This window comes from Trichechus manatus, unplaced genomic scaffold, assembly GCF_000243295.1.
Source record: "Trichechus manatus latirostris isolate Lorelei unplaced genomic scaffold, TriManLat1.0 scaffold00010, whole genome shotgun sequence".
Lineage (NCBI taxonomy): Eukaryota > Metazoa > Chordata > Mammalia > Sirenia > Trichechidae > Trichechus > Trichechus manatus.
Window position 1 is genome coordinate 25127859 of NW_004443946.1, and position 26441 is coordinate 25154299.

The 26441-nt window shown below is 42.0% G+C and overlaps 1 protein-coding gene across 2 annotated transcripts in view; it reads left to right on the top strand.

The window, feature by feature from the left end:
• Positions 1–26441, top strand: part of RGS6 (regulator of G protein signaling 6) — a 598382-nt gene that overhangs the window by 410610 nt on the left and 161331 nt on the right. For both annotated transcript variants that reach the window (XM_012560055.2, XM_023726339.1), the window contains exon 3: positions 16840–16939. In XM_012560055.2, coding sequence (XP_012415509.1) covers positions 16840–16939 — 100 coding nt within the window. The remainder of the gene's footprint in view (positions 1–16839; positions 16940–26441) is intronic.

Here is a 26441-nt window from a genome sequence, read left to right on the forward strand (position 1 = left end):
CTGTCAGAAAATGCTTTTCTCCCAGCTGCTCATCACGTCGCTGGATTTGTGCACTGTCTTTTTTTCAGCTGATGTCTGGAGTTCCTACCCCAAAGTGCTTTGGTCTGGTACCAGGGGAGCCCCCATGCTTGGGTTAGAGAAGGTCACATGGCCCTGAGGAGGCCAGCCCTTGGCCACCACATGCCCCAAGGGCTGTGGTCCCTGCCCTGCTACGGGCACTGCTCCTATCTAAATGTGGGTTTTATTTCCAGTGCTGCAAGGTAACAAGTTCATACACACACCAGATTTCCATTCCCATCTAATCTCTGCTTCCTCAGATGACCTACATGTTGGCAAAGGCTTTTTAGCTGTCAGAACTTGTTATCCAGTGGAAGTTCACTGTCTCTCTCCGCACATGCACTTCTCAAATGCAAGTGGTACAGTTCTTTCTCCATCTCACCAGTCCCTGAAACCTCTGCCACCCAACTCCCTGGAGCCTTGAATGCTCAAGGAGAATGTCTTAAGCCAGCATTTAATTGGTGTCCAAAAACAGGATCCTTGGGGATGAAAGGACATTTTGAGGCAGCTCACCCATATTCTTAATGGTGCTGTCCTTCCCCCCACAAGGCTTGGTGCTGGAAAAGCCCCCAACTATGCCATGACCTCACCCCTGAGGCTCAGGCCAAGCCACACTTCTCTGCAGGGGCAGTGGGGCCTAGGAGCTGGGTCAAGTACAGCCCTTTCCAGCTTTTGAGAGAGCTTTCATGTATGTCTCATTTGAACCCTACAGTAACCTGGTGAGGCAAGCAGGGCTCAGAGGTTAAGCCCACAGGATAAGCAAGTCACAGAGCTCTTCTCCTACTCCCAACCCTGTTCACCTGGATTACAGGAGGAAGGGGTGCTGGGCTTGATTGGCCTGGAAACATCCAGAAACCCAAATAGTTCCCACTGAGGCGCTTGGGGAGCCCTGGTGGCACAGTGGTTAAGAGCTTGGCTGCTAACCAAAAGATTGGCAGTTCGAATCCACCAACTGCTCCTTGGAAATCCTATAGGGCAGTTCAACTTTGTCCTATAGGGTTGCTATGAGTCAGAATTGACTCAACAGCAACAGGTTTGGTTTTTGGGTTTTTTTTGAGGCACTTGGATTTCGGAGACATGAGAGATGTCTGTCTTAAACATTTTCTGCATACATTTGCTTAATGATGGAGCCTGTCCAACTTTGTCATGAGGAGACCGAGACCATCAGAGGGGAAGTGATTTCCTTATGACAAAACAAGTATCAGAACCACAAGCAGAAAAGCCACTCTGTGCTTTCTGAGGTGAGACCAAGGCCTCAAACTGGTTCAAACTGGTTCAGTCATGGCGGACAAAGCGAACCAGGAAAAGACACAAATTTTTAAAATCTGGGCAGTCTGGAACCATAACCAGAATGGGAAAAATTACAGGTCAAAGCCCCAGAATGGGAGACTTGGAAGAGGTGAAGTGAGCTCTTTCAGGAGCCTGATACGTGAGACGCACATTCAAAGCAGCACAGTCAGCTGCCATCTTTGAGCCAGGCGCCACTGCTTCCAACTCTGCGAAGAATCTAAAGGGCAAGAGATTTGATTGCTATGCAACATGTGTACTGAACCTTGTTTTCTAAGAAGGAGATTAAGTTTCTAGCAGGGCTTCAACCCATAATTTTTCCCATTCCAGATATGGTTCCAAAACCAAAAAACAACCAAACCCATTGCTGTCGAGTTGATTCTGACTCATAGCGACCCTGCCCGAATTTTTAAAATTCAGGTGTGTTCTGGTGTCGCCTCCTCGGCCATAACTGAATTGGGAAGAACTGCTCTGAAGCCCTAGGTGAGACCTTCTTCATTCCACCCCCATTCAGTATCTTCCCTCCCTCTTGGATGCTTTTTTTCCCCTGAGAGTTTGGCAATCTCAGGCTTCCCCCACCTCTAGAGGGTCCTGCCCACCCCACCATCACCTGTGCCCCTTCTGCCTGCAGCCCCTCACCTGGTCCTGCACTCCCTAGAATTTACGACTCTCTGACGCCACCCTTCCCGCTTCCACCACCGCCTCCTCCCATCTCTGTTCCTCCACAGTCCTGTTCTCTGGCTTCCTTGGTGAGAGTTAACTTAGCTAATGAACTTTTATCTTTAGAAGGACTAGACTAACAGGTTAACAATTTCTCCTTCCAAGCTGACCAACTTGCTTTCTAAGGTGCAAAAGTGACTCCTAGGAACCCAGGACCTTGGCTCAAGAAATACTTTTCATAACAGCCTGCAGTGGCAAGTCCAGAATCTCTATACAGAAGAGTCCAAGGGCCGCAGCCCTGCCTAGAAGCTAGGTTTGCAGAGCAAGCACACTGTTTTTACTTGGGTGGTGGCCTACTGAAGTTGATAGATATTTGGGAAGAGGGACTCATCACTGACCTGCCAACTCTGCATTAACACTAGGCTTCTTAGAGCAGCCTTATTTTTAATGCCTTATATCCCAAGTCCCACTACCAGGCAGGATAAGTAGCAGGACTTTCCTGCCCACAGGTAGCACCTCACCAATGGGGGACCTACTTCTGCCTGGAGGAAGGATAAGCTTCCAAGTCTTTTGCTTCTGCCTCTTGCTGTGGCAACTATGGACTGAAAGAGAAGCTTATTTTGCATCCCCCCAAAAATGAGACTTAATGAAGTATATATCTATCTGATTTAATTCTAATTTTAATCTAACTAAGAAGGAGCCTGTCATGTATTGAGCTGTGTCCCCTAAAAATATCTGTCAACTTGGCGAGGTTGTGATTCCCAGTATTGTATAATCATCTATCATTTTGTCTTCTGATGACTTCCCTGTATGTTGTAAATCCTATCACTATGATGTAATGAAATGCATCAGTGGCAGTTATACTGATGAGATCTACAAGATTAGATAGTGTCTTAAGCCAATCTCTTTTGAGATATAAAAGAGAGAAGCGAGCAGAGACATGGGGACTTCATACCACCAAGAAAGCAGTGCCAGGAGCAGAGCACATCCTTTGGCCTGGGGTCCCTGTGCCTGAGAAGCTCCTTGACCAGGGGAAGATGGATGACAAGGACCTTTCCGCAGAACTGACAGAGAGAGAAAACCTTCCCTTGGAGCTGGTGCCTTGAATCTGGACTTCTAGCCTATTAGACTGTGAGAGAATAAATTTCCCTTTGTTAAAGCCGTCCACTTGTGGTATTTCTGTTATAGCAGCACTAGACGACTAAGACAAGAGCCCAAGCAACCCTGGGGAGCAGTTGATTGGCTGTAGGCTGCACGTTGAAAATCCGTGTGATAAATTCCAATCTTTGGAAATAAACCCCACCTGCCCCTTGTGAGAGCAGCAGGGTCATTTGCCAATTACTCCCATGAATCACATAGATTAACAGGAGGACAAGCCGGTGTGAGGTGGAGCCCGTTGGCCAGTCAGGAAGGGTCTGAAGAGCGCCCACTGAGCGTCCACCCTCCTACATGGAAGGCCAGGGGGCGGGAGGAGAACCCAGGCTCTGGAGTGGGATGGGCCTTGAGGCCAGTCCTGGCTCTGCAGCTAACCCATTATTATGCTGGCCAAGTTGCCTGACCTTTTGTATTTACATAAGGTGTTCTATCTATCCTATACAGTAATTAGGAGGAATGAGAGAGGGGGGACATGTAGAGCCCCTGGTATCTCATCTCTAAAGATAGTGTCCTCTTTCTCCTACTTTTGGTTAAGGAGTTGCAGGGAGTACAGAGGTGAGGGGAGGCATACAAATGTGGAGAAACCCCTGGATTTGAAACATGACCACAATAATGTGGAAAAAGTGGTTTTTTCCCCGTACCTGAGAAGAAAGCTTTTATGGGGGCCTAAAATAGGATTGGAGCCAGGGGAGAAGCACTTTATTCTGCTTCTTGTCTCACATCCTTGAAATGGAAAAATGGAATAAAAATTATAGGTATTCATAATATATATATATGCGTGTACTAGAAATATCAAGGGATGTTTCCTAGAGGAGGTATCTTTTGAGCAGGGCCTTGAAGCATGCCAAAGATTCAAATGGGTTTGGAGTGGATAGATGAATTGCATGATGAGCAAGGGTAGAATATAGTGAGTTCTTTGTAGATAGGTGTGCCCCAAAACCAAAGGGTTTGAGGGGTTGATGCTGGAAAGGTAGTATGTGTGGTGCCAAATGATAAAGGGCCTTAAATTCCATAGTAGGAAATGTGGCATTTATTTTGTAGCAGTAGGAAGCAGGTTTTTGAGAAGGAGATAATTTATATAAATTATTCAAGCCCTAAAATTCACTCTAGTTGCCAGTTGTTCAATTTGGAGTGGTGGAAGGATTGAGGTAGAGTCAGAAAGAAAGTGAGCCAGAGGCCACCAAAAATATCTAGAAAGGATGAGTGATTCCAGAATACAAGATGTCCTTGTATAACAGGGAAGACAGTCTTATGTTCCTTACTCCCCTCCAAGAAGAAGAAATTATAATAATATTCCAGGACACTAGGTGGGCCCATTTTTCTTTGGAAACAAAGATACTGACTTCTCTGCAGCAGCAAGGGGAAGAAGATATCCATGTTAGAACTTGAATATCATATTGAATAATATGAAGGGCTTCATGCTCAAACTTGGAGCATTTTGTGGCACTACCCTTGTATTATTTGGGCTATGTTGCTACATGGTTTTCCTTGTACAACTTTCTTTGGTGGCTTAGATTGAAGAAGGGGGCTAAGTCAAAGCTGAGATAGGAAATGTGTTTTTCCTTGTTTAGAACATTGTGGAGTTAATTAAAGGGCTATTGTGAGCCATTTACGAATCTCCTGGAAATAACCTCTGAACCGCCTAATTGGTCCCAAGTAGACCAAAAAATGAAGCATTTAAGATGTCAGGGAAGCAATCACTACAGGTTATGGGCGAACATCTTCCCTCATATCTTCCCTGACATCTTTCCCAAGGAGCTGCCACATTTCTGGTTGACCATTAGTTTAGCCATTAAGCTGTTCAGAAAGAACAGAGAGCAGCAGTGAGTGAGGAAAGCCATCTACTTCCTTCTCAGGAGGTGAAAATATTAATCTGTTTTGGAAACAATGCAGAACACTGATTTACTGAATATTTCCTAGTGGATAGGCTCGCTGGGTGTGTTAGTTTTCTATGAGGGCTATAACAAATAACCACAAATTAATGGCTTAAAACAATGCATATTTATTATCTTACAGCTCTGGAGGTCATATGTCTGATGTGGGTCTCTCTAGGCTAAACTCAAGATGTCGTCAGGGCTGCGTTCCTTCTTGACGTTCTAGGGGAGAATCTGTTTCCTTGCCTTTTCTAGCTGCTAGAAGTCACCTGCATTCCTTAGCTCATGGCCTCCTTTCTTCATTTTCAAAGCCAGCAAAATTCCATCTTTATAACCCTCTTTCCATTATCACGTCTCTCTCTGACTACAGCCAAGTAAAGTCTTCTGCTATTAAGGACTCATATGATTAAGTTGGGCCCACCTTGATGATCAAGGATAATCACCCAGCTCAGGTCGTTAACCTTAATCACATCTACAAAGTCCCTTTTGCAGGTAAGGTAACATATTCACAGATTCCGGAGATTAGGATATGGGCATTGTTGGGGGCCTTTTTTTTTTTTTTTTTTTTTTTGCCTACCATATTGTGTATAAACTTTTAGGCATACGATGTGGCCCCATCCTCTATGTCTTCTTCCACTCAGCTAAAACATAAGGTGAGCCAAGGCCTTCCCAGGAGCTGTCCTGGGCAGCTGGTGTAGTGAGGTGTAGTGATCCAGGGGACAAGCTCTGAAGCAAAACTGCCTGAGTTTGATACCAATAATTTCATTTATTCAACAGTCTCATTTGTCCTTAGATAATTTACCCTCCCGAAGTATCAGTGTGTTTATCTATAAAGGGAGAGATGGTTCCCAACAGGAAGCAGATGACACATTCAAATTAGGGTAATTTGAGATTACAATAGAAAGATTTTAGGTCCTCTGACATTGCCAGAATGTTTCACAGGTCAGTGTCTATTGTCCTCATTTGAATTGTAGCTGGCCTTCTGCAGCCAGAGATTCTTCACTCCCTGGCCTGACCAAATGACCCGGTCCACTCATTTTTCAAAGCAAACAATAGATTCTTATACAAGAAAGATGGTGCCTTCTAAGGCATGGCTATTCCAGCCAAGCTGAGGGAAAGGCCATTTTCCCTAAAGTATCATCAACAAGCTATTTGTTTACTGACCTAGAGTGTCATTATTGCCTGCATTCTCTTCAATTAAATGGGAAAAAATGTTTTTCATAAAAGCAATCTATGAAACACTACATAAGGCCATATTAAAACCATAGAAGTAAGCCTTCAGTGGACAAAACAAATAATGTTGCTTCATCCTTCTGCCCTGGCACTGCCCATGAATAATGTCAGGCTTGGAACACTGGGGAGCTGGCTCCTAGCTCAGTTGGAAGTTGGGTACCTGTGGAGCTCTTCCTTGAACATTGTTGCTAGGGTTCATGGAATCTTAATACTTCTGTTTATGGAACCCATCGTCAAAGCAGAAGGATCTTAAAAACATAATCACCAAATCTACTTTTAAATTCCAGACATTATCCCAAAGACCCTAATATATTAAAAGTCCCACTCAATACGGAACAATATTCTTTAAGTATAGCACTTACATCATTTGTTTATTGATGCATTAGTTTGACTATTCATTTATTCAAGAAGTATTTATTGAGCACCTACTGTGAGGATTCAATAGAGTGAAACAGTCTGATGGAAGATACAGATAAAATAAAGTGATAATTGATATAGAGAAAAGATGTTGTTGCGTGCTGTCAAGTTGATTCCGACTCATAGTGACCCTATATGACAGAGTAGAACTGCCCTATAGGGTTTCCTGGGCTGTGATCTTTACAAGAGCAGATCACCAGGTCTTTTCTGTCTTGGAGTGGCTGGTAGGTTTGAACCACCAATCTTTTGGTTAATAGCCGAATGCTTAACCATTGTGCCACCAGGATTTCTTAGAGAAAAAATAGAGCTTATAACAGAGCAAGCACTGAGAAGCCATGGACAGATTAAGCTAGGGAGTTAAATGATCAGATTTTCACCTTAAGAGTATCACACAGCCTGCAGTATAGCAAAGAGATCAGAGGGGAGTCAGGGCCTATCAAACCATCCTTCATGAATTTTCTTTAATACAGGGTTTTTGTGGAAGACACTGTGATTTGGTTAACCTAACCCATTTGCATTCTTCTCTTCCCATGTTTTCATGTGATGTAGATGCTAAAAAGTTAAATACTGTCTTCCCAGACTCCCTTGCAGCTAGATGTAGCCATATGAACCCTGTTCTGGCCAATGAAACTTGAGCAGAGATCTGTTGGGGGTCTTCTGGGAAGCAATATGTTTTTCCTGATAAAGGGAACAAGCACAGCAGTGCCAACACTTATCCCTTCTTCCCACCTTTAACATAGAAGTGATGCCAACAGCTGGAGCAGCCGTCTGGCAAGCATGAGGGAAAGGCCACGATGGTGGCTTTCACAGAACTGAGTCACTGCAGTAATGTCAGCAGCTACACACTGCCAGACTTCTTCTCATGTGGGAATAATAACCCCTGGTGGTGCAGTGGTTAAGCGCTCAGCTGCTAACGGAAAGGTCAGCAGTTCGAACCTGCTATCTACTCCACGGGAGAAAGATGTGGCAGTCTGCTCCCATAAAGATTACAGCCTTGGAAACCCTATGGGGCAGTTCTGCTCTGTCCTGCAGGGTCCCTATGAGTCAGAATCGACTCAACAGCAATGGGTTTATGTTTGGAAATTGGGTTTTTTGTTACTTTCTACCAAATGCATTCTAGACTGATGTATATACATACATATATACAGTCTGTATACACACACAGACACACACACACACACATATATATGTATTTATAGTTAAGGAGCCCTGGTGGCAATGGGATCGAATTATGTCCCCCCAAAAAGATATGTTTCGATCTTAACCCCCAGTACCTGTGAATGTGATCTTGCTTGGAAATAGGGTCTTTGAAGATGTTATTAGTTCACATGAGGTCATACTGGAGTAGGTTAGGTCCTAATCCAATACGATGATGTACTTATACAAAGAGAAGAGGAGACACATAGAGACACAGAGAAGACAGCCATTGACAATGGAGGCAGAGATCTGAAGTGATGCATCTCCAAGCCAAGGGACACCAAGGATCACTGACAAACACCAGAAACTAGGAGACAGGCATAGAACAGATTCTTCCTCAGAGACCTCAGAAGGAATCAACATGGCTTACACCCTGATTTCAGACTCCTAGCCTCCAGAATTATGAGGCAATAAATTTCTGTTCTTGTAAGCCACCCACTTCATGGTACTTTGTTACCACAGCCCTGGGGGAACTAATACAGGTGGCAAAAGAGGGAGAAAGTCTTGATGATGTCGTTCTGCAGATCTTCTGAAGTGGTATTCTTTAGTGTTTCACCTTCTAACCTCTTTGGAGCCCACACTTAACTCTGCTATCTCCAACATATCCTTAAATATGTGTCTGGTTCCCTGGATCTTTCTGAAATGTATTAGTCCATGATAAAGGGAACAGACTCCATCTTTTGCATCTTTTGGTGACTGTAGAAATTCGAACAGTGCCTCGTACTTTGTAGTCGCTCTATAAAATTAATAGCAATGTGTTTTGTTTTTAAAAATGAAAAGGAGAAATGGCCTGATCTTGTGAAGCACATATGGGGCAGAGCATGCTCAGTGAAGCGTGTACATTTTAGAATAAGAGAGATAATTATCATTTGCCAGCTCTGATTCCTTCTGCCTCCAGGCTGATAAGATGGGATCCAAGGAGTCATTTTCACTCATTCCTAGACACCCAAACAGAAGGAGTCTTTAATGAAAGGCAGGAACTGAAGTGACAGTCATTAGTAGCTAGGAATAGGCAACTGATTGCAAAGTCAAGATGAAATGCTTCAGTAAAGAAGACCTCATGCCTGAGGCCCACTCTGCCTTCTCTGCTCAAGTTGTAGCGGAATTTTTTTAAACTAATTGCAACATAGTTTACCTATACTTGTAGTTTTTTAATCTTTCACTGAAGAAAAATTGGAGGAGCTAAATAAATTAGTTCAATGGATAATTAATTAACACAGACAAAACTAACATTGGCTCTGGGTTATTTCTGTTAGGAGCGCCATTGGTATAAGGCAGAGATGGACAGGTGTGGGGGCCAATCAAGAGTGAACAGTGTCAGCAGAAAGAAACAATCTTTGTTGGTTACAAGGGATGGGAGGAGTGTGGGGGGGAGCTAAATAGACAGTAGATAAGTGGTAACTTTGGTGAAGGGTAAGACAGTAGACAGTACTGGGGAAGCCAGCACTACATGTACAAGAAAGGGTTATGGAAGTTCCATAGACACTTCCTAACTCCCTGAGGGACTGAATTGCTGGGTGGAGGGCTGTGGGGACTGTGGTCTCAGGGAACATCTAGCTCAACTGGCATAACACAGTTTATAAAGACAATGTTCTACATTCTACCTTGGTGAGTAGAGTCTGGGGTCTTAAAAGCCTGTGAGCAGCCATCCAAGATACTCCACTGGTCTCACCCCTTCGGAAGCAAGGGAGAATGAAGAGAACAGGATACAAGGAAAAGATGAATCCAAAGGACTAATGGACCACAGCTACCATGGCTTCTACCAGACTGAGTCCAGTACAGATAGATGGTACCCGGCTACCACCACTGACTGCTCTGACCGGGATCACAATAGAGGGTCCTGGACAGAGCTGGTGAAAAATATAGAACAAAATTCTAATTCACAAAAAAAAAAAAAGACCAGATTTACTGGCCTGACAGACTGGAGAAACCCCGAGAGTATGGCCCCCAGATACCCTTTTAACTCAGTGGTGAAGTCACTTCCGAGGTTTACCGTTCAGCCGGGGATTGGACAGCCCCATAAAACAAAACAGGACTAATAAGGAACAGCAGTCCAGGGACAAGGACTAGAAGACAGAAGGGGACAGAAAAGCTGGTGATAGGGAACCCAAGGTTGAGTAAGGACAGTGTTGATATGTCGTAGGGTTGTTAACCATTGTCATAGGGCAATATATGTACTAACTATTTAATGAGAAACTATTTGTTCAGCAAACCTTCATCTAAGGTACAGAAAAACCCAAAGAATTATCTGTGTGAGATCAAATTGACAACAGCAACTCAAAAGGTTTGATGGGAAGCCTAGGGGGCAGTGAGTTGAAGATAATGGTGATGGAATAATTTAGAAAAGGATAGTAAGAATAGCAGCACAACTGGAAGAATGTAATCGATGTCACTGAATTCGTGCATGTAGAAAATTTTGAAATAGTGTAACTTTGGCTACGTATATTTTCACCAAAAAAAAGGTTCTCCAAGGTCAAGAAGGGAAAATGTTGACGTCGTGGAGTTGTTAACCAATGTCATAAAACAATATGTGTACTGACTGTTTAATGAGAATCTATTTGTTTTGTAAACCTTCATCTAAAGTACAATTAAAAAAAAAAAAAAGACTGAACAGTGTCAGGACCTCTTCAGATCATGTCTCTGTCTGGCTTCTGATGCCATTTGTCCAGAACAGTTTCTAGAAACATCATAAACTCCTGGGTCCTGCCCAACACCCTTCCCCTACCTTGTACTTCTAAGTACAGGGTAGTGGTCTGCGTGGATCCACCTGGGGAGATGTACAACATGGAGAATAGAAGTCTAGGAGCCTGATTACCTGTCCAGCTCTTTTTTCTCAGACACAGCTTTGCATTTGTCAAGTCAGAGAAACCTCTCATATTTTAGAAGTAAAAGGGCCTTAGCAACCAGGCCTATCATAGAGATGAGGGAAGTAAACACCAGAGAGGTTAAGCAACTTGTCCAAGGTCAACACAGCAAGTCAGTGAAGCTGACACTAGCTGGCCTCTTGTGCCCTGGTCCACTGTTCTTCTCACTGCGGCTTCATTTTGTAAAGAGAAGATTGCTTCTCCTCACGCCTCTCTCACAAGCTATTAGCTATTTCAGTGAATTATGTCTACTGTCTCATAATATTTCTCATTTCAAAGAAAACCCATCCTATGGTGTAACAGTTTCCATTTTCCTGCTGTTTGGAAGAATTTTACCTGACTGTGTGGGCTGAGTTTTGAGCTCCTTAGAGAAGGGTGTCCGGTTACTGTAACCCATCCAGGCAGAACAAGCCGTGCTGGCCACGTGGTTTCTCTGCATGGCTTGGCTGTCAGATAAGAGCCACCTGCTTATTGATTGGCACAGTGGAACTTGGATCCAAACATGCTCTCTAATGACAAAAAACTTCATATTAAAGGATGCAAGGGAATTGATTTTGCTCTTCTTCAGGGACTAAAGGTGTCAGAAGTTAGATGGAACTGAACAGTCAAGAAAATACAAGTATATACTTTCCTACCTTCCCATCCCTGAACAAGGAGCTGTGATGTACCCAGCAGAAAATAAATCCAACCAAGCCCCCGAGACAAAGAGAGAGAACCCTGGAGCAGCAAGACATCAGCAGCCATTGAGCAGAAATAAATCCTCTAACAGTTGATAATCTGATTATCCAGATCAATTTTCTCTGCCCACTTAGGACTGCACTAGACTTTCTCTTCCGTGAAAACTATATCAAGTGCCTTGTATATGAAGAGCATGTTGGCAGGCACTGGTTGAGGATGCAGAGATGAATCTTAGTCTCCTTGTCAATAAAATGGAATACAATAACCTACCTCCTGTGAGAATTAAATAAGTTAATACAGGTAAAGCTCAAGATAGAGCCTGGCACAGAGTTAAGCACTCAACAAATGCTAGCTAAGGAAAAAAAAGTGAAAACCCAGGTGTAATCCCTGTCTGCAAAAGGATTGGAATCTAAGGAAGAAGATGAGAGGCTCTGTTTCTTATGCCTAATTAACTGCTGTTGTTAGCTGCTGTCTAGCTGGCCTCCGACTCATGGAGATCCCACATACAATGGAATGAAATGCTACCTGGTCCTGTGGATCCTCAAGATCCGTTGTGGATCAAACCATTGTGATCCACAGGGTTTTCAATGGCTAATTTTCAGAAGAAGATCACCAAGCCTTTCTTCCTAGTTTATCTTAGTCTAGAAGCTTTGCTGAAACCCGTTCAGCATCCATAGCAACACACAAGCCTCCACTGAAAGACAGGTAGTTGCTGCACATGAGATGCACTGGCCAGGAATCGAACCTGAGTCTCCAGCATGGAAGGCAAGAATTCTACCACTGAATCACCAATGTCCCAAAATTTAACTATTAAGTCTATATTTTCAAAAGTAAGATAAATTAGACTCTTTGTATTGCAGGTTAGAAATGAGTGGAAAATACCAGAGGTGGAAAAGTTAACCAAGATTGGAGTTCACCAGGCAGCACTGGAGACTAAAAGATTTCTTTGGGTGCCACATGCAGCTCAAGATTCAAACAGTTGTGCAGAGTGAGGGGCCAATATCAGGCTCTGCTAACCTTGGTGTATGACACTGGGAGAACTAAGAGTCCCAGGGATCAACCAGGCTCTGGGCCACTCACTGGGGTCATGCCTCTGTAATTACCTTCCAGGATCTGCCCCCAGTGCTGGACCTAATAGTCACACAACTCCAGGATGGGTTGTAGCCAAGTTTTTCCAAGAGTCTGAGAAATAGAAGATAAGCTTTAGATTTGATAAGCAGAGCTTGGACTATGGAGTCAGGAAAACTTGGATAGGAATCTTAGCCTTGCCACCTACTGGGCTGTGTGACCATGGATACATCACTTAACCCTTCTGAGCAATTTCAGCATCTTTATTATATAACCTTTCAGACTGAGGAATAAAATTAGATAATTTATTAAAATACCTACAGCAGTATCAAACATATAATGTTTCTGAAATCATTATCATTATTTGTATAAGATCCTGGAAGCCCCCTTTTGATTTTTGTTGGGTCTATATTCTTGACAGTTCTCCAGAAGCCATGATAAGGAATTTCAGAGAGAGTTTTATTAGCTGCTGTTGCAGTGGACGGTGCTCCAGAATCATGCTCCAAACCCAAACCAAACTCTTGCTGTTGAATCGGTTCCGACTCATAGTGACCCTATAGGACAGAGTAGAATCGCCCCATAGAGTTTCCAAGGAGCAGCTGGTAGATCCGAATTGCCAACCTTTTGGTTAGCAGCTGAACGCTTAACCACTGCACCACTAGGGCTCCAGAATCACACTCAGCTGTTACAAATTTGTCAGATACAACAATGTAATGGGAATAGTCTAGTCTCTGGAATAGTATAGTCTCTTAGAGTTTTTAAGTACATGGTGGATGGCATACATGGACTTTCTGCATTCTTAAAAAGGATTGGATTTTAACATATCCTAACTCTAAGAGTCATTGATTCTTATTGTCACTTATTTGTTATAGTTTTAACAATTTTTGATAAATGCATTTTTTTCCAGAGCCTTGTTGTATCAGTCAGCTATAGCTACAATAGTGCTGCATAACAAACCACCCCAAACTCAGTGTCATACAACAATAAGCATTTGTTTCTCTCTCTCATGAGTCTGTAGGTCAGCTGAGGTTTGGCTGATCTAGGCTGGCCTCAGTTAAACTATATGTTGGGTCCCGTCAGCTCTAGATGTCCCTCATGCTCTTTAGAAAAGTAATTATCCAAGGCATGCTCTTCTTATGACAAAAAGCAGAAGGTCAAGAGAGTAAGCAAAACCATGCAGATACATTGCAAGCCTCTGCTCACATCATATTCAGTAACATCCCATTAGTCAGGCAAGTCACATGGTCACACCTAAAAGTCAAGGGGCAGACTCTCTGCCCACCATGAGACCATGGCTAGGGTCTGGATGTATATTAATACAATGAGGAGTCAAAAGAATTGGGACCAATAATTCATTCTACCACACCTGTGATGTTGTAAACTATTGCTGGTGTGCAATCCCTTTTCAGTTAGGAGGATTGCCCTTTGTGATTTAGCTCTAACCCCTGATGAGTGATTTGCCTCTTGGTACATTGTGGGCCAGTAGAAGATAGGTCTTCCTCCTTAGCAAATAAGCCTTTTTAGGATTCAGTAGGATGGAGAAGCAACTAAACAGACCAGAGGAGAAAGGAGTCATGAAGATTTCCTCTGCATAGCCAGTCCTTCAAATCTAGCCCACATCAGTAGAGACTGGAAATTATTACCATTATGCCCAATCAGGGGTCTAATTGGTTTATTGAATTTAATTATTGACTTCCCTCCAATACTCAGTGATTTTCTGGCCATCACATAGAAAACATCAGTGTAACTGATGCTTCTGGTTTCAGATAACACACTAGATCAAAAGTATAGATTACTCTGTAAATGTGATCATTCTCCTAGGAATAACTCCCCTTGACTATTGATAAGGAATGTTCAAATACTGTAAATTGTCGGATTGAGTTTATGAGACCCAAGGCAGGGTAGTAGCTGAGACTGTTAACATTAAAGTCATTCTTATACTGTCATTAACAGAATGTAAGTCTTCGGAGAATGACCTCTTTCCCTGGCATGATCCACTCATCCACTGCCTAAGGGGCTGGGAGCTTTAAGATTCTTTCTTACCATTAGCACTTCTCACAGAAACGCAGAAATACCCAAGGGAGAATGGTTTTTCTGCTTGGCTGGTTTTCTGAGAATTTTATTGGGAGGCAGAAAGGCTCAGGGGTTAGAAACATGAGCTCTAGAGTCTGCTGCCTGGGTTCAACCTTAGGTCCACATCTGAGTAGCTGTGTGACCTTGTGAGGGTTGCTTAACCTCCTGTGGTAGTCATTGATGCTGCTCACAAATGTTCAGTTCCTCTCATCCTGACACCCAGAAATCTGAACTCCTTATCTCCTTTGTGATTGAGTGGTATCATGTGACTAAGTTTGGCCAAAGAGCTATGAGCAAACATGTTATGTATAACTTCTGGGCTATAACATTTAAGACTCAGTGTGTAAATTTCTCCAGAATTCTCTTGTCCTTCTGGTACCAGCAACATTCAACCTGGTGACTGATCGATCCATCAGCCTGGGTCCCAGAGTATCTACACTGAGCAGAGACCCCTGTTGACCTGCAATAGACCTGTAACAAAGGAGAGAAATAAACCTTTGTAAGTCATTGAGATTTGGGGGGTTATTTGTTACCACAACTTAACCATGACTGATACACTTAATTTCTTTATCTGAAAAATGCAAGTAATAGTGGTCTCTATCTTATGCAGGAAGCCCTGGTGGTGCAGTGGTTAAGAGATTGGCTGCTAACCAAAAGGTCCACCATTTGATTCCACCAGCCACTCCCTGAAAACCTATGAGGTGGTTCTGTTCTGTCTCATAGGGTCACTATGAGCTTGAATCGACTTTACGGCAACGGGTTTGGTTTTTTTTTTTTTTAATCTTATGAAGTAGTTATGTGGATTAAATAGGATAATAAGTTTATAACACTTAGAATAGTGTCTAAAGCCGTTACCATCAAGTCTGACTCACAGCAACCCTATAGGACAGAGTAGAACTGCCCCATAGGGTTTCCAGTGTATAATCTTTATGGAAGTAGACTGCCACATCTTTCTCCTGCGGAGTGACTGGTGGGTTTGAATGGCCAACTTTTCAGTTAGCAGCTAAGTGCTTAACCACTGCGCCGCCACAGCTTCTTCAGAATAGTGTCTAACACATAATAAATTTTTAATATATTTTGGCTCTTGGGTATTATTATTATTGATGTTGATTATGGTGATGATATGCCGTATCTTAGTTTTGTCTTTAACAAGTTAACTATTTCTGTTAATCAAATTGTTAGTCATGTGTCTTTGAGAAAGTCACTTAGCCTCGGATTGCAATGCTAGTATGTTAGAATAGTTGACCTACAGCTTTAAATTTCCAGCTTTAAAATTATCTGATTCTATCAAGGAAGCACTCAGAGAATCTATCCAGGTGCTTCAAAGCTATTTCTATTGCTTTGGGGAACAGAAAGTATGATAATACAAAACATTTCCTTCTCCAACCCCAGTCCCCCAAGGGTCTATGTCCTTGTTAGAGATTTCTGTATCCTCTTCTTGAAATTTCTGCCCGAGAAATTGTATCTGACTCACAGATACTTAGCCACAAATTGGTTTCCCAATCTAGGCACTTAATCTTCCTTAGTCCATCTCTTCTGTCTCTGTTCTGTTTTCAGTATAAGCACGTAGATCGTATTTCACCAAGCCCTGCCTCCAGACCCCAGCCCACCATCATCTTTCTCCTCATAGCTTCATCTTAAAAGGATAGTATGCTGTGCTTGCTCCACTTTAGTCCTGGCTCTTGATGACCAACCTCATGCCATCCCTTAGAGCCACTGAGACCCATTTTCCAGTTTCTCCAGATCAGGGTTTTTGTGTCCTGATTCATAGTCTTTTTTTTTTTCTCCCACCTGACTCTGGCTTGGTCCTTCTCTGGTCCCAGTGGCAGTCCTGCCTACACTTCCTGATGTGGTATCTTAATAGATTAAACTACATAAAGTTGCTATTTTTCAGGTTGAATATGGCAATTTTATATTGCTCAACCTATATATAAACCCAATATGGGAAAAAGAGGAATTTCATCACATGCATATTGAATTACATGTTGGAGCCCAACAAGAATCCTAATATCTTTCCCCCTCCTTACCTTGTTGAACTGGAGAGTTGTTCTTGTAGAACTTGCATTATGCTCTTTTATATAACCCTCCGACCTCCCCACTCCCAGCACCCAATTCATTACAGACATTGATACTACGTTTACTGACTGACTAGGTGGAGATATGCCCTGATATCTATTGCTGGCATTTATGTTCACACATTTTGGCTATTTATAAAGGTATCATTTGCTACTACTTTATGGGAGAACATAATGCTTTTTATTCTTAATCTCTTTTAGATTGAAGACATCATTACAAAGATGCAAGATGACAAGACAGGGGGTGTGCCCATCAGAACAGTTAAGAGCTTTCTCTCCAAAATCCCCAGTGTTGTCACAGGTAAATATTCTCTTTACAGGGTTTTGATGGTAACAGAAAATGGCTACAGAAAAGTTGCACAGTCTAGATTGTGGTCTGGGAAGTGTCTAATAATTTGTGAATATTAAAGATGATACATTCAGTGTGCTTCTTAAATAAAGTTGAGTCCTGATCCTGTTATGGAAGAAGTTACTCTTTGCCAATCATTAAGGATGGCCTTACCATGCAGCCCTTTTGTGTTTCAATTAAGTCTGAGCTAGGGGCAGAATCATCAGCATGTAGATGGTATTTAAAGCCATGGGACTGATGAGCTAACCAAGGAAGTGAGTGTAGACAGAAAACGTTGTCCAAGTTCTAAACCCTGGGATACTCCAATATATAAGAGTCAGGGAGAGAAGGAGAAATCGGCAAAAAAAAAAAAAAAAATTGAGAAGGAATAGATGGAGAAGAGGAAGAAAATCAGGAGGATATGTTTCTTAGAAGCCAAATTTTCTAGAAAATTTTATCTAGGAAGAATGGAGTTATCTACTATGTCAAATGCTGCTGGTAAACAAGTAAGTTAAGGACTAGAGAACTGACCAGTGAATTTAGCAACATTGAATTCATTGTTGACCCTAAGTGTACTTTCCATGAAATACTGGGAAGCAAACAGCCTTATTGGAGTCGGTTCAAGTGTGAATGGAAGGAGAGATAGTTGAGGTAGCAAGTATAATTAATCTTTGAAGGCGTTTTCTTGTAAAAGGAATAAATGCAGTAGTATCTGGAAGCAAAAGGGGGTCAAAATATGTATTTTTTAAAATGATATGAAAGTGACAGTATGTTTGCAGGATGATGAGTGACAAATGATGCAGGAGAAAGAGGGAAAATTCAAGGAGTGATATCCAGGAGTACGTGACAGGAGATGGATTCTAGTGCACAACTAGGTGGATAGCTTTCGCTAAAAACATGTACAAATCATTCTTAGAAAGGGGGTGGGCAGAGCAGAAGTAGAGGTACAAGTAAGTGAGCAGGTGTAATAGGAGCTTAGAGAAGTTCTCTTCTAGTTGTTTCTACTTTCTTAGTAAAATGAGAAGCAAAGAGGGTGGAGATGTTGAAGGTTTGAGGAGAGATCAGAAACTATGGAAATAGTCATACAGGAGAGTAAAGAGATTGACTGAACTAGGGAAATATAATTTTGATTGCTAAATAGAGATTATTTTTAAATTTATAAATGAAAATTCTTTCTCCAACTGCATTTAGTTTCTATGGGTTTGGGCATGGATCAGGTGGAAAGTTGGACTTATTTAAGGCTGTAGTAAGTATACAAATACGAGGAATCTGACAGGCAAAAGAGCAACTAAAATGATGAACCATTAAATTTTAACTGAATAAGGAAGGAAGTGGTGGCACAGTGGTTAAGCGCTCTGCTGCTAACCGAAAGGTCAGCAGGTCGAACCTACCAGCCGCTTCTCTGCAGAAAGATGTGGCAGTCTACCTCTGTAAAGATTACAGCCTTGGAAACCCTGTGGAACAGTTCTACTCTGTTCTACAGGGCCACTATGAGTTGGCGACAGCAGTGGTTTTAAGGAAGGAAGTGAGAACATAAGACGGGTGAGGGACAGTGGAGAGTAGTGCTAACAATAAATTGTGGCTTCAGTGGCAAAGGATTTTTGGAGTTGGAGGCTAAAATGAGACCACTGGAAATATAGGAGGTGGTGGTTGTGGAATATATTAAATTGAGATTATGGAGGGTTTGCAGTTATTGGTGGTGACAAGGTCTAGCGTATGACCATGGGAAAAAGTAGCTGAGATTGGATGGAGGGCAAGATCATGGGAGGAGAGGATATCAAGGAGCTGAGAGACCATGATTTTGGAAGGTTGAGCAATATAGAAATTGAGGTCACTACTAGGGGAATATTATAGAGAGTGGTTGCTCTTCATGGAATGAGAGGCAGAGGCCCAGGGATCAGTAGATGTCTTTCATAACAAGGAGTTATAGATGGTTTAGTCTGATGTCATGGGAGTCAAAGCTGACTGTTTTTAGAGAAGAGGGAGAAAATGAAGATAGTCTAGAAGAAGCCATAAGAAGTAAAGAGGTCACATACCAACTTTTAATCACAGTGGTGTGTAAGGCATGGGAGAGAAGAGAGCCACCACCTATGAGGACTGCAGGGAAGCAGGGCCATCCGGGAAGAACAAGAAGATGAAGGGAGTATTAACTAGAAGTGGAGGATGTAAAAGATATAAAAGATTTTACTAATGATTGACCATGAGTTCCAGATGGTGAGTGAAAAGTTTTCAGGAATGGTGAGTGTGTACTCTGAATAATAAATGTCCACAGTTTTTATGTGCCAGACCCTAGAGTAGTCACAGGAGATATAAAGATGAACAAAAACCTAATCTCTGCCCTTTAAAAACTATTAATCTAGGGAGAAAAACAGACACAGGCAGACAAATAATTATATCATCTACGTATATAATAGAAGTGCTTTTTGAGCTTAGAGGATACAGTGATGAACTTTGCTTCAGTATGTCTAAAACATTTCTCTGAGGAGGTGTATTGGTTATCTATTGCTGCGTAACAAATGACCACAAATCTTAATGGCTTAAATAATTTCTTCTTTCTCATGATCATGAGTCCATGAATTGGCAGTCTAGGCAGTTCTTCTGATAGCCTCATCTGGGATCATGCATGAGGTCAGAGTCATCTGGTAGTTCAGCTGAGGCTGCTGTTGTTGTTAGCTGCCATCAAGTCAGCCCCCAACTCATGAAGACCCTGTGCACCATAGAGTCAGACTGTTGTGATCCATAGGATTTTTACTGACAGATTTTCAGAAGTAGATCACCAAGCCTTTCTTCTTCACTGAAACCTGTTCAGCATCATAGCAACATACAGATAGGTGGTAGCTGTGCTTGAGGTACATTGGTTGGGAATCTAACCCAGGTCTCCCACATGGAAAGCAAGAATTATTACCACTGAACCTACTGCCCTCTCAGTTGGGGCTAGAGGGTCTAACATGGCCTCACTCATGTGTTTGGTGGTGGTGCTCACTGTTAGCTGGGCCTCAGTTCTCCTCCACGGGGCCTCTTTTCCTCCTATAGATTAGAGTGGGCTTCTTCACAGTTGGTCTCAGGGTTTCAATAGAGAAAGAGTGGAAACTGCAAAGTCTCTTAAGGCCTAGGCTCCAGAACTCATACAATGTCAAGCCCACCACAATCTGTTGTTCAGAGCAAATCACAAAGGCAGCCTAGATTGAAATCAACTCTACCCCTTGGTGAGAGAAGTTGCAATGCCACATTGACGTAGAGAAGCATGATTCACTGGAGGCTGTTATTATAATGTGCTACCACAAAAAGTAATTGTACACTTGGGCCTTAAACATGAGTAGAAAACTTGGCAAAAGCATTCCAGGTGGAGAAAATAGAATTTTCATAGGCCTGGATACATGAAAAGCAGATCAGATATCAGTAAAAATGAGTGCACTTATGTGGTTGGAGTTTAAAACACATTTATGTGTATGTGTGTTTAGGGAGAAGAGCACATTAGCAGAACAGCCACAAGAGGAAATAAAAGAATATGAGACTTTGCCATAAGAACAGATTACAAAGGAATTTTGACTTGTAGACTTTATCCCAAAGGTAATGGGCTGCTGTCAGAGATTTTTAAATAGGGGGTGAATCACATCTGTGTGTTAGCTAATTCTGGCAAGAGGGTAGATGAAAAATCGGAGCAGTAGGAGACGGGGAATATGAGACGAGTTAGGCAGTCTCTAGATAAGGGAGAAGACAAGAAAGAGCATATTAACAACAACCACAGCACCAACAGAAACTACATATTGACACCTACACCTCATTTAATCCTCACAAAAACCCTATAAGATAGCAACTGTTATTATTTCTATTTTACAATCAAGAAAACTGCAAATTCAAGAGTTTAAGTAACTTCCCCCAAGTCACATAGCAAATAAGTGGCAGGACATCTGCATCTAGGACCCACTGTGAAAGGACAGTAGCAGTGGGATTCAAGATATTTGAGGAAAAAGTAGAAGATAGGATTGATAAGCCTTGACGAGTGGATGTGTGGCATAGGATAACTCATTAAAAATGTGATCTAAGTTAATATGATGGATTGAATTCATTCATCTAACTTTCTGTCTTCTGAAATCCCACAAAAATTGGAGTAAAAAAATTTTTAAAGAAGTATTTCCAAAGTACAGGGAGTCAAGAACTTTGAAAAGTCTGAAATTTTTCCCTCCTTAGAAGCTAAAAAGTTAGCTTACCACAGATTAATAGATGTTGGTAGAAGACATGAGACTCCTGGGTCAGAGACAAAGAATAGTTTATTACTCACAGAAATAGCAATAGCCAGAGTATCAGTACTTCTTGCACCAGCTCCCTGAACTCTAATCCTGCAGGGCAATGCAAACAGGTCCAGATGGCACCTGTATATGCAGTGGGTTACATTGCTGGAGAGGAGCACTGAGCTTAAGGAGCCTGAATCTTTTATAATAGGTAATAATTATACCTGCCCTTTGTTCCAGAGGGAGAACTATCTCCTTCTTTCAAAGTGATAGGCTACACAAATATCCTTGAAAAAATAGTCCAGTACAAAGGGCAGTCATTACCCTGCTTACAAGATGTGCAGATATGTGAGAGACTCATGAAGAATTGTCTCCCAGCATTGGAAGAACAGGAGAGGAGATAATAACAACAACATTTAGGAATTTGAAAAGCAAATTAATTAACAGCCCGGAGATAACCTAACCATCACTTGTCAGTAGGAAAAGTTAAGAAACAACTGTTTATATGATAGAATCCTCAAAAGTCTCAGAAACTAGTAGCATCCGTAGCTTGTTCTGGGTAGTTAGAATGCATTTTGCCAACATGCTCACCTTCTGATTAACCACTAGCTCATTGTCTACTTTCCAGGTATATTAGATCCCACACTCTGCCAGCACAGCTCAGGTTGATGGTAAGGTGGCCCCTAAGTCCAATCAGATGAATCTCATGCTCAACCTGTTTAAGAGATCCAACACAGGACATTCAGCCAGCAACTGCTGTGACACAGGGGACAGTCAGCAATTGGTACACAGGAAGGTCCTTGGTACACTAAAGTCCTTGCTAACCAACTCACAAAGACTTTAGTCTACACAAAAGGTACTCCACAGCCAAAGACTAAAACAAAAGAATTCAGCTGTGCTGTTGTCATATAGAGCCACAATTGTAGTCAACCCCGTGAGCAGCATGTTCAGACCCACAGCCAGAATGCTAGAACCAACACACCAACCCCAAGCTCTTCACCTCCACCAACCTCCTGTAGAGAAAAATCCTGGCATGGTATTTCAGGAAATCATTATTCCTCTTCACCCTCCTAAAGTTGCTGGTACTCAAATGGAGAGCTACATGCAGAGAAAATCCAGATCACCAAGACCCAGAGTACCAAATCTAAGCTGAAAATCCACTAATATTAGGCTGTTCACTATGCCAGTGGAGGCTATATCTACACAGAAAAGTAATCAGTCCACATTGCAGCCTTTCCTCACACACAGTGATCACCATCAGACATTCCAGCCATTAGTGAAATAGCCAGTTCCACATCAGAACCAGCAGATACCTTTTCAATCATTTTAGGAGTTCTTATCACCACCATTAGAGTTTCCCCTCCACCAGAAAGAGCTTGAAGTAGCTATTTCTCTTCTGTATTGAGATCCTTTTTCCATAGGTAAAATTAAAAGGTAAAGATTAAAGAAATGGAACTGATGACCATAATGAAGCTGGTTTAACCAACACAGTGTCTCTATCTCTTGCATTGCTGGACATGAAACTGTCCACACCTACATGTGACCTACTACCTGGTGCCTTACCCAAGGAAAAAGCCTCAAATAAACAGCAAATGATTTCAATAGGAGAAGGCAAGATGATGGAGACAAATAGCACTGATAAAGACAGTCTTCTAGTGAAAGCTGAGAAATGCAAGTTTCCTCTCAAATACTATATTGATGAAGAACGTGTGAGGTGTGCCCCAGTGCATCCAAGATCCTGTCACTGTCAGAAGCTCGGGAAAGCTGCTTATCACCACTTTCTTAGCTGCCTAGTGAAAATCAAAGATGTGAATAATATTAATCTGCAGGAAATAGCCCTGAGAAAGGAGTATGCTGCTGGAAGACCCATCTTTATGCTGTCCATTTAACTACACTGAATTGAAAGTCTCACCAATTTAACCAAACTATTCCAAAGGTAAAAAAGGAGCAACTGTTAATAACCTAAACCAAATAAATAAATACCAGAAATATGCAGATATGTACATTTGTGATGGATCAAATTAGAAAGTCCAAGTGAGAAATTCCAAAATGAAGGTTCTAGAGTATAAGGAGAAGGTACCAGAACAAAATGGATTTGCCAAAACAAACAAAAAGTCAAAAGGAACAAATATAGACCCTAGGAATTATGGACTTTGAAAAGAGAATTTGTGAGGGTAGAGATGAGGAGGAAGATATAGTTATTAGCAGAGCAGAACGCAGAAATAGAGAAAGTTTTCTAGAATTCACAGATGACATCAAAGGACATCCTGGCAGTCACTGGTGCAAAAAGATCGGAGTTGAATGGACTTTTAGATGAGTCCCTTTCAAGCAGGCTTTGTGGTGCATTTGTTTACAACCTTTCTAACGTGTTGGTGCATAGCAGTTGGAATGAGTGACACAAGAGGTTGTGGGCATTTCTTGACCTTCTAGTTCAGAAATTAAATTTATCTGGTGGATTCCTATAGGACGCATACAGAGCCTAGACTGAAAGCATCTATTCGGACCATCTATGCTGAAAATATAACCTCTTCCCATCATATTATTCTCTTCTTTTTCTTCCTGACCTTCAAATGTGTGATCTCGCCTTTACAACCAGGGCCAGTACCCTAAAAGAGCTGTCATAGTTCAAGTTTTAAATAGCTTCGAACCACCAGTTCTTGTCATTTTTAAAAGAATAATTTCAAAGTAAATTTGTCATATTGTTTTGCTGATGTCTATCAAAGTTAGGATCATTACTCTGAACAGTTTTGGAAACCAATATTCTGTAGCTGGTGTGATGATGCTAATTGTAAGTATACACATCTCTAAACCAAAGCCAAACCCTTTGCCGTCCAGTCAGTTCTGACTCATACACATCTCTAAGCGTTATTAAAAGACTCAGTGAGGGAGAAAATGGAGTTAAAAATATTCTTAACTTCTGCCTTGGATATTAGTTGGAGGATGATGCCTTTACCCCATATAGGGACTTGAGGAAGGAATGGGTTTGAGAGAGAAGATACAGGATCAGTCTTAGTCATGTTGAAGTTAAGTATTTTGAAGTGGCATTCTGGTGATGCTGTCCAGGTAGCAGTTGGAAGTAAAGGACTGAAGTTCTGAATGTTCTATCAAGAGATAATGGATTTATGAGTCATCAGCACCTAAGTGGCAGGGGACTTCAGTGATATGACTCAGTACTACAATTCGTACATCTTCATCTATAAGCCATGAACTCTATCCCTACCTAGCCTTGAGATAACCTACTATTTCCCCCACACTCATTTTCTATGGTTCTGAGTTTGAAGTTTCCCTGCCGACATGTCAGGGAAATTATTTTCAACTCTCAGATCAGGAACTCATAGGTGAATTCGTAGATGTGGCTGGGATGAAGAAAGTGAAGGAGTTCCTGTTGGTTCACCTGTGGGATTATATGTATTGGGTTGGGGAAGCCAGATCAGAGAATAAATGTACTAAGATAGAAGTTGGGTATATTTAGGGAGAAGAAGATCAAACACAAGAGATAGTCATTAGGACAAAATTCCTCCCTCAAAAGTGAAAAATGAAGAGCTATAAAGGCTAAGGTTTAGCAAATAAATGACCCTCAGGGAATATAGTTGGAGAACTGGAGAGAGGACAATAGTGGGGAGAAGAAGGGAGAAGCCAAAATTAGGCCAAAAACCAAAGCAGTTCTTTGGGGAGGCTCACTGGATGAAATAAGAAATGAAAATGCATGTCAATCCATTTCAGAAAGTCTATCATCTCACCTTCCAGAGGCTTGATATTTCTGAGCAAGACATCCACAGAAAGGGTACCTCATGGCCACCTTAGCACTCCCATTTGAGGACAGCAGAACAGCCCCCTCAGACCCTCCTTTTTGAACAGTAGGTAACCATGATGATAATTGGAGCCAAGATGGTGGTGTTTTTGTGTTTCCAGCTTCTAGCCTGGCAGCCCTATCTCTCTCAACCTGCCCTGCACATGATAGATATATTCTGGGCGGAACATCTACCAACTTCCAGAAACCAGCCAAATCGCACAACTTGCCCAGCTGTCATAGACAGTCATTCCTGGATAATTCTCTCTCACCTGGATGTCATCAATAATTTTCCAAGAATTTAGGAGATTAATTTCTTCCAGGCCTCCCACAGAAGCACAAATTCCTAGCCTGTAAGAACCATAAGATACATCTCCTCTCACCTATTCTAGCAGATAGGAAAATTGTCCCAGAGACATGATATAATGTGCTCCCAAGTCATACAGCTTCTTAGGGACAAAACCAAGATTAGAATCGGGATTCCTACCATTGCAAGGCTGTTTCCATTACCTCGTGCTGAAAATTACAGACTCTTGATTGGAAAAATTCCTTAAAGGTATCTAGTGTATTCTCCCTGAACATGAGAATCACTTGAGTAGCTTGTTAAAAATACAGATCCCAGGACTTTCCCATGGGCCTGGGCTCAGGAATCTCTGTTTTCAGGATCTGCTCTGGTTGTGTAATAGAGCTTGTCTGAATTTGGGAGTCACTGGTACAGTGTTAAAATGCTTGGCTGCTAACCGATAGGTCAGCGGTTTGAAACCACCAGCGGCTCCACAGGAGAAAGATGCGGCAGTCTGCTTCCTTGAAGATTTACAGCCTTGGAAACCCTATGGGGCAGTTCCACCCTGTCCTGTAGGGTCACTATGAGTTGGAATCAACTCAACAGCAGTGGGTTTTTGGTTTATAACCACCACATTCCTGCCAAGTGGTCTATAGTCTCAGCTTTAATAACCTGTAGTGAAGAATGTCATCATCTCTCATTCCATCTTTGGACCACTATGACCTTTAGAAACTCTTATAATGAACTGAAACTTACCTGCCTCCCTGTAGCTTCAATCTGTTAGTTCCAATTCTACCTCTAGTTTGATTAAAATTAGACCCAACCAGCTCTTCCTTATAAAATTTAACTGTACAAATAATTTTCAGAAAATATCCTTGGCACATACATGCATTTTTAGAGGCTTAGTGAGGGTAACGAGTAGCCAGGAGCAATCTCTAAATTTGTGGGCCTCATCGATGGAGGAAAAGGGGGATTGGACTTGCACCCGAGGACAGATGCCCCTCTTTAACCCTCTCCCTCACTAAGCCCCTGCAAGTACTTTAAGTTAGGGGTTGGCAAACTTTTTGGTTGGTAACAGGCCAGATGATAAATCATTTAGGCTCTGTGGACCATACAGTCTCTGCTGCATGTACTCAACTCTGTCATCATAATGAGAAAGCAGCAGAGACA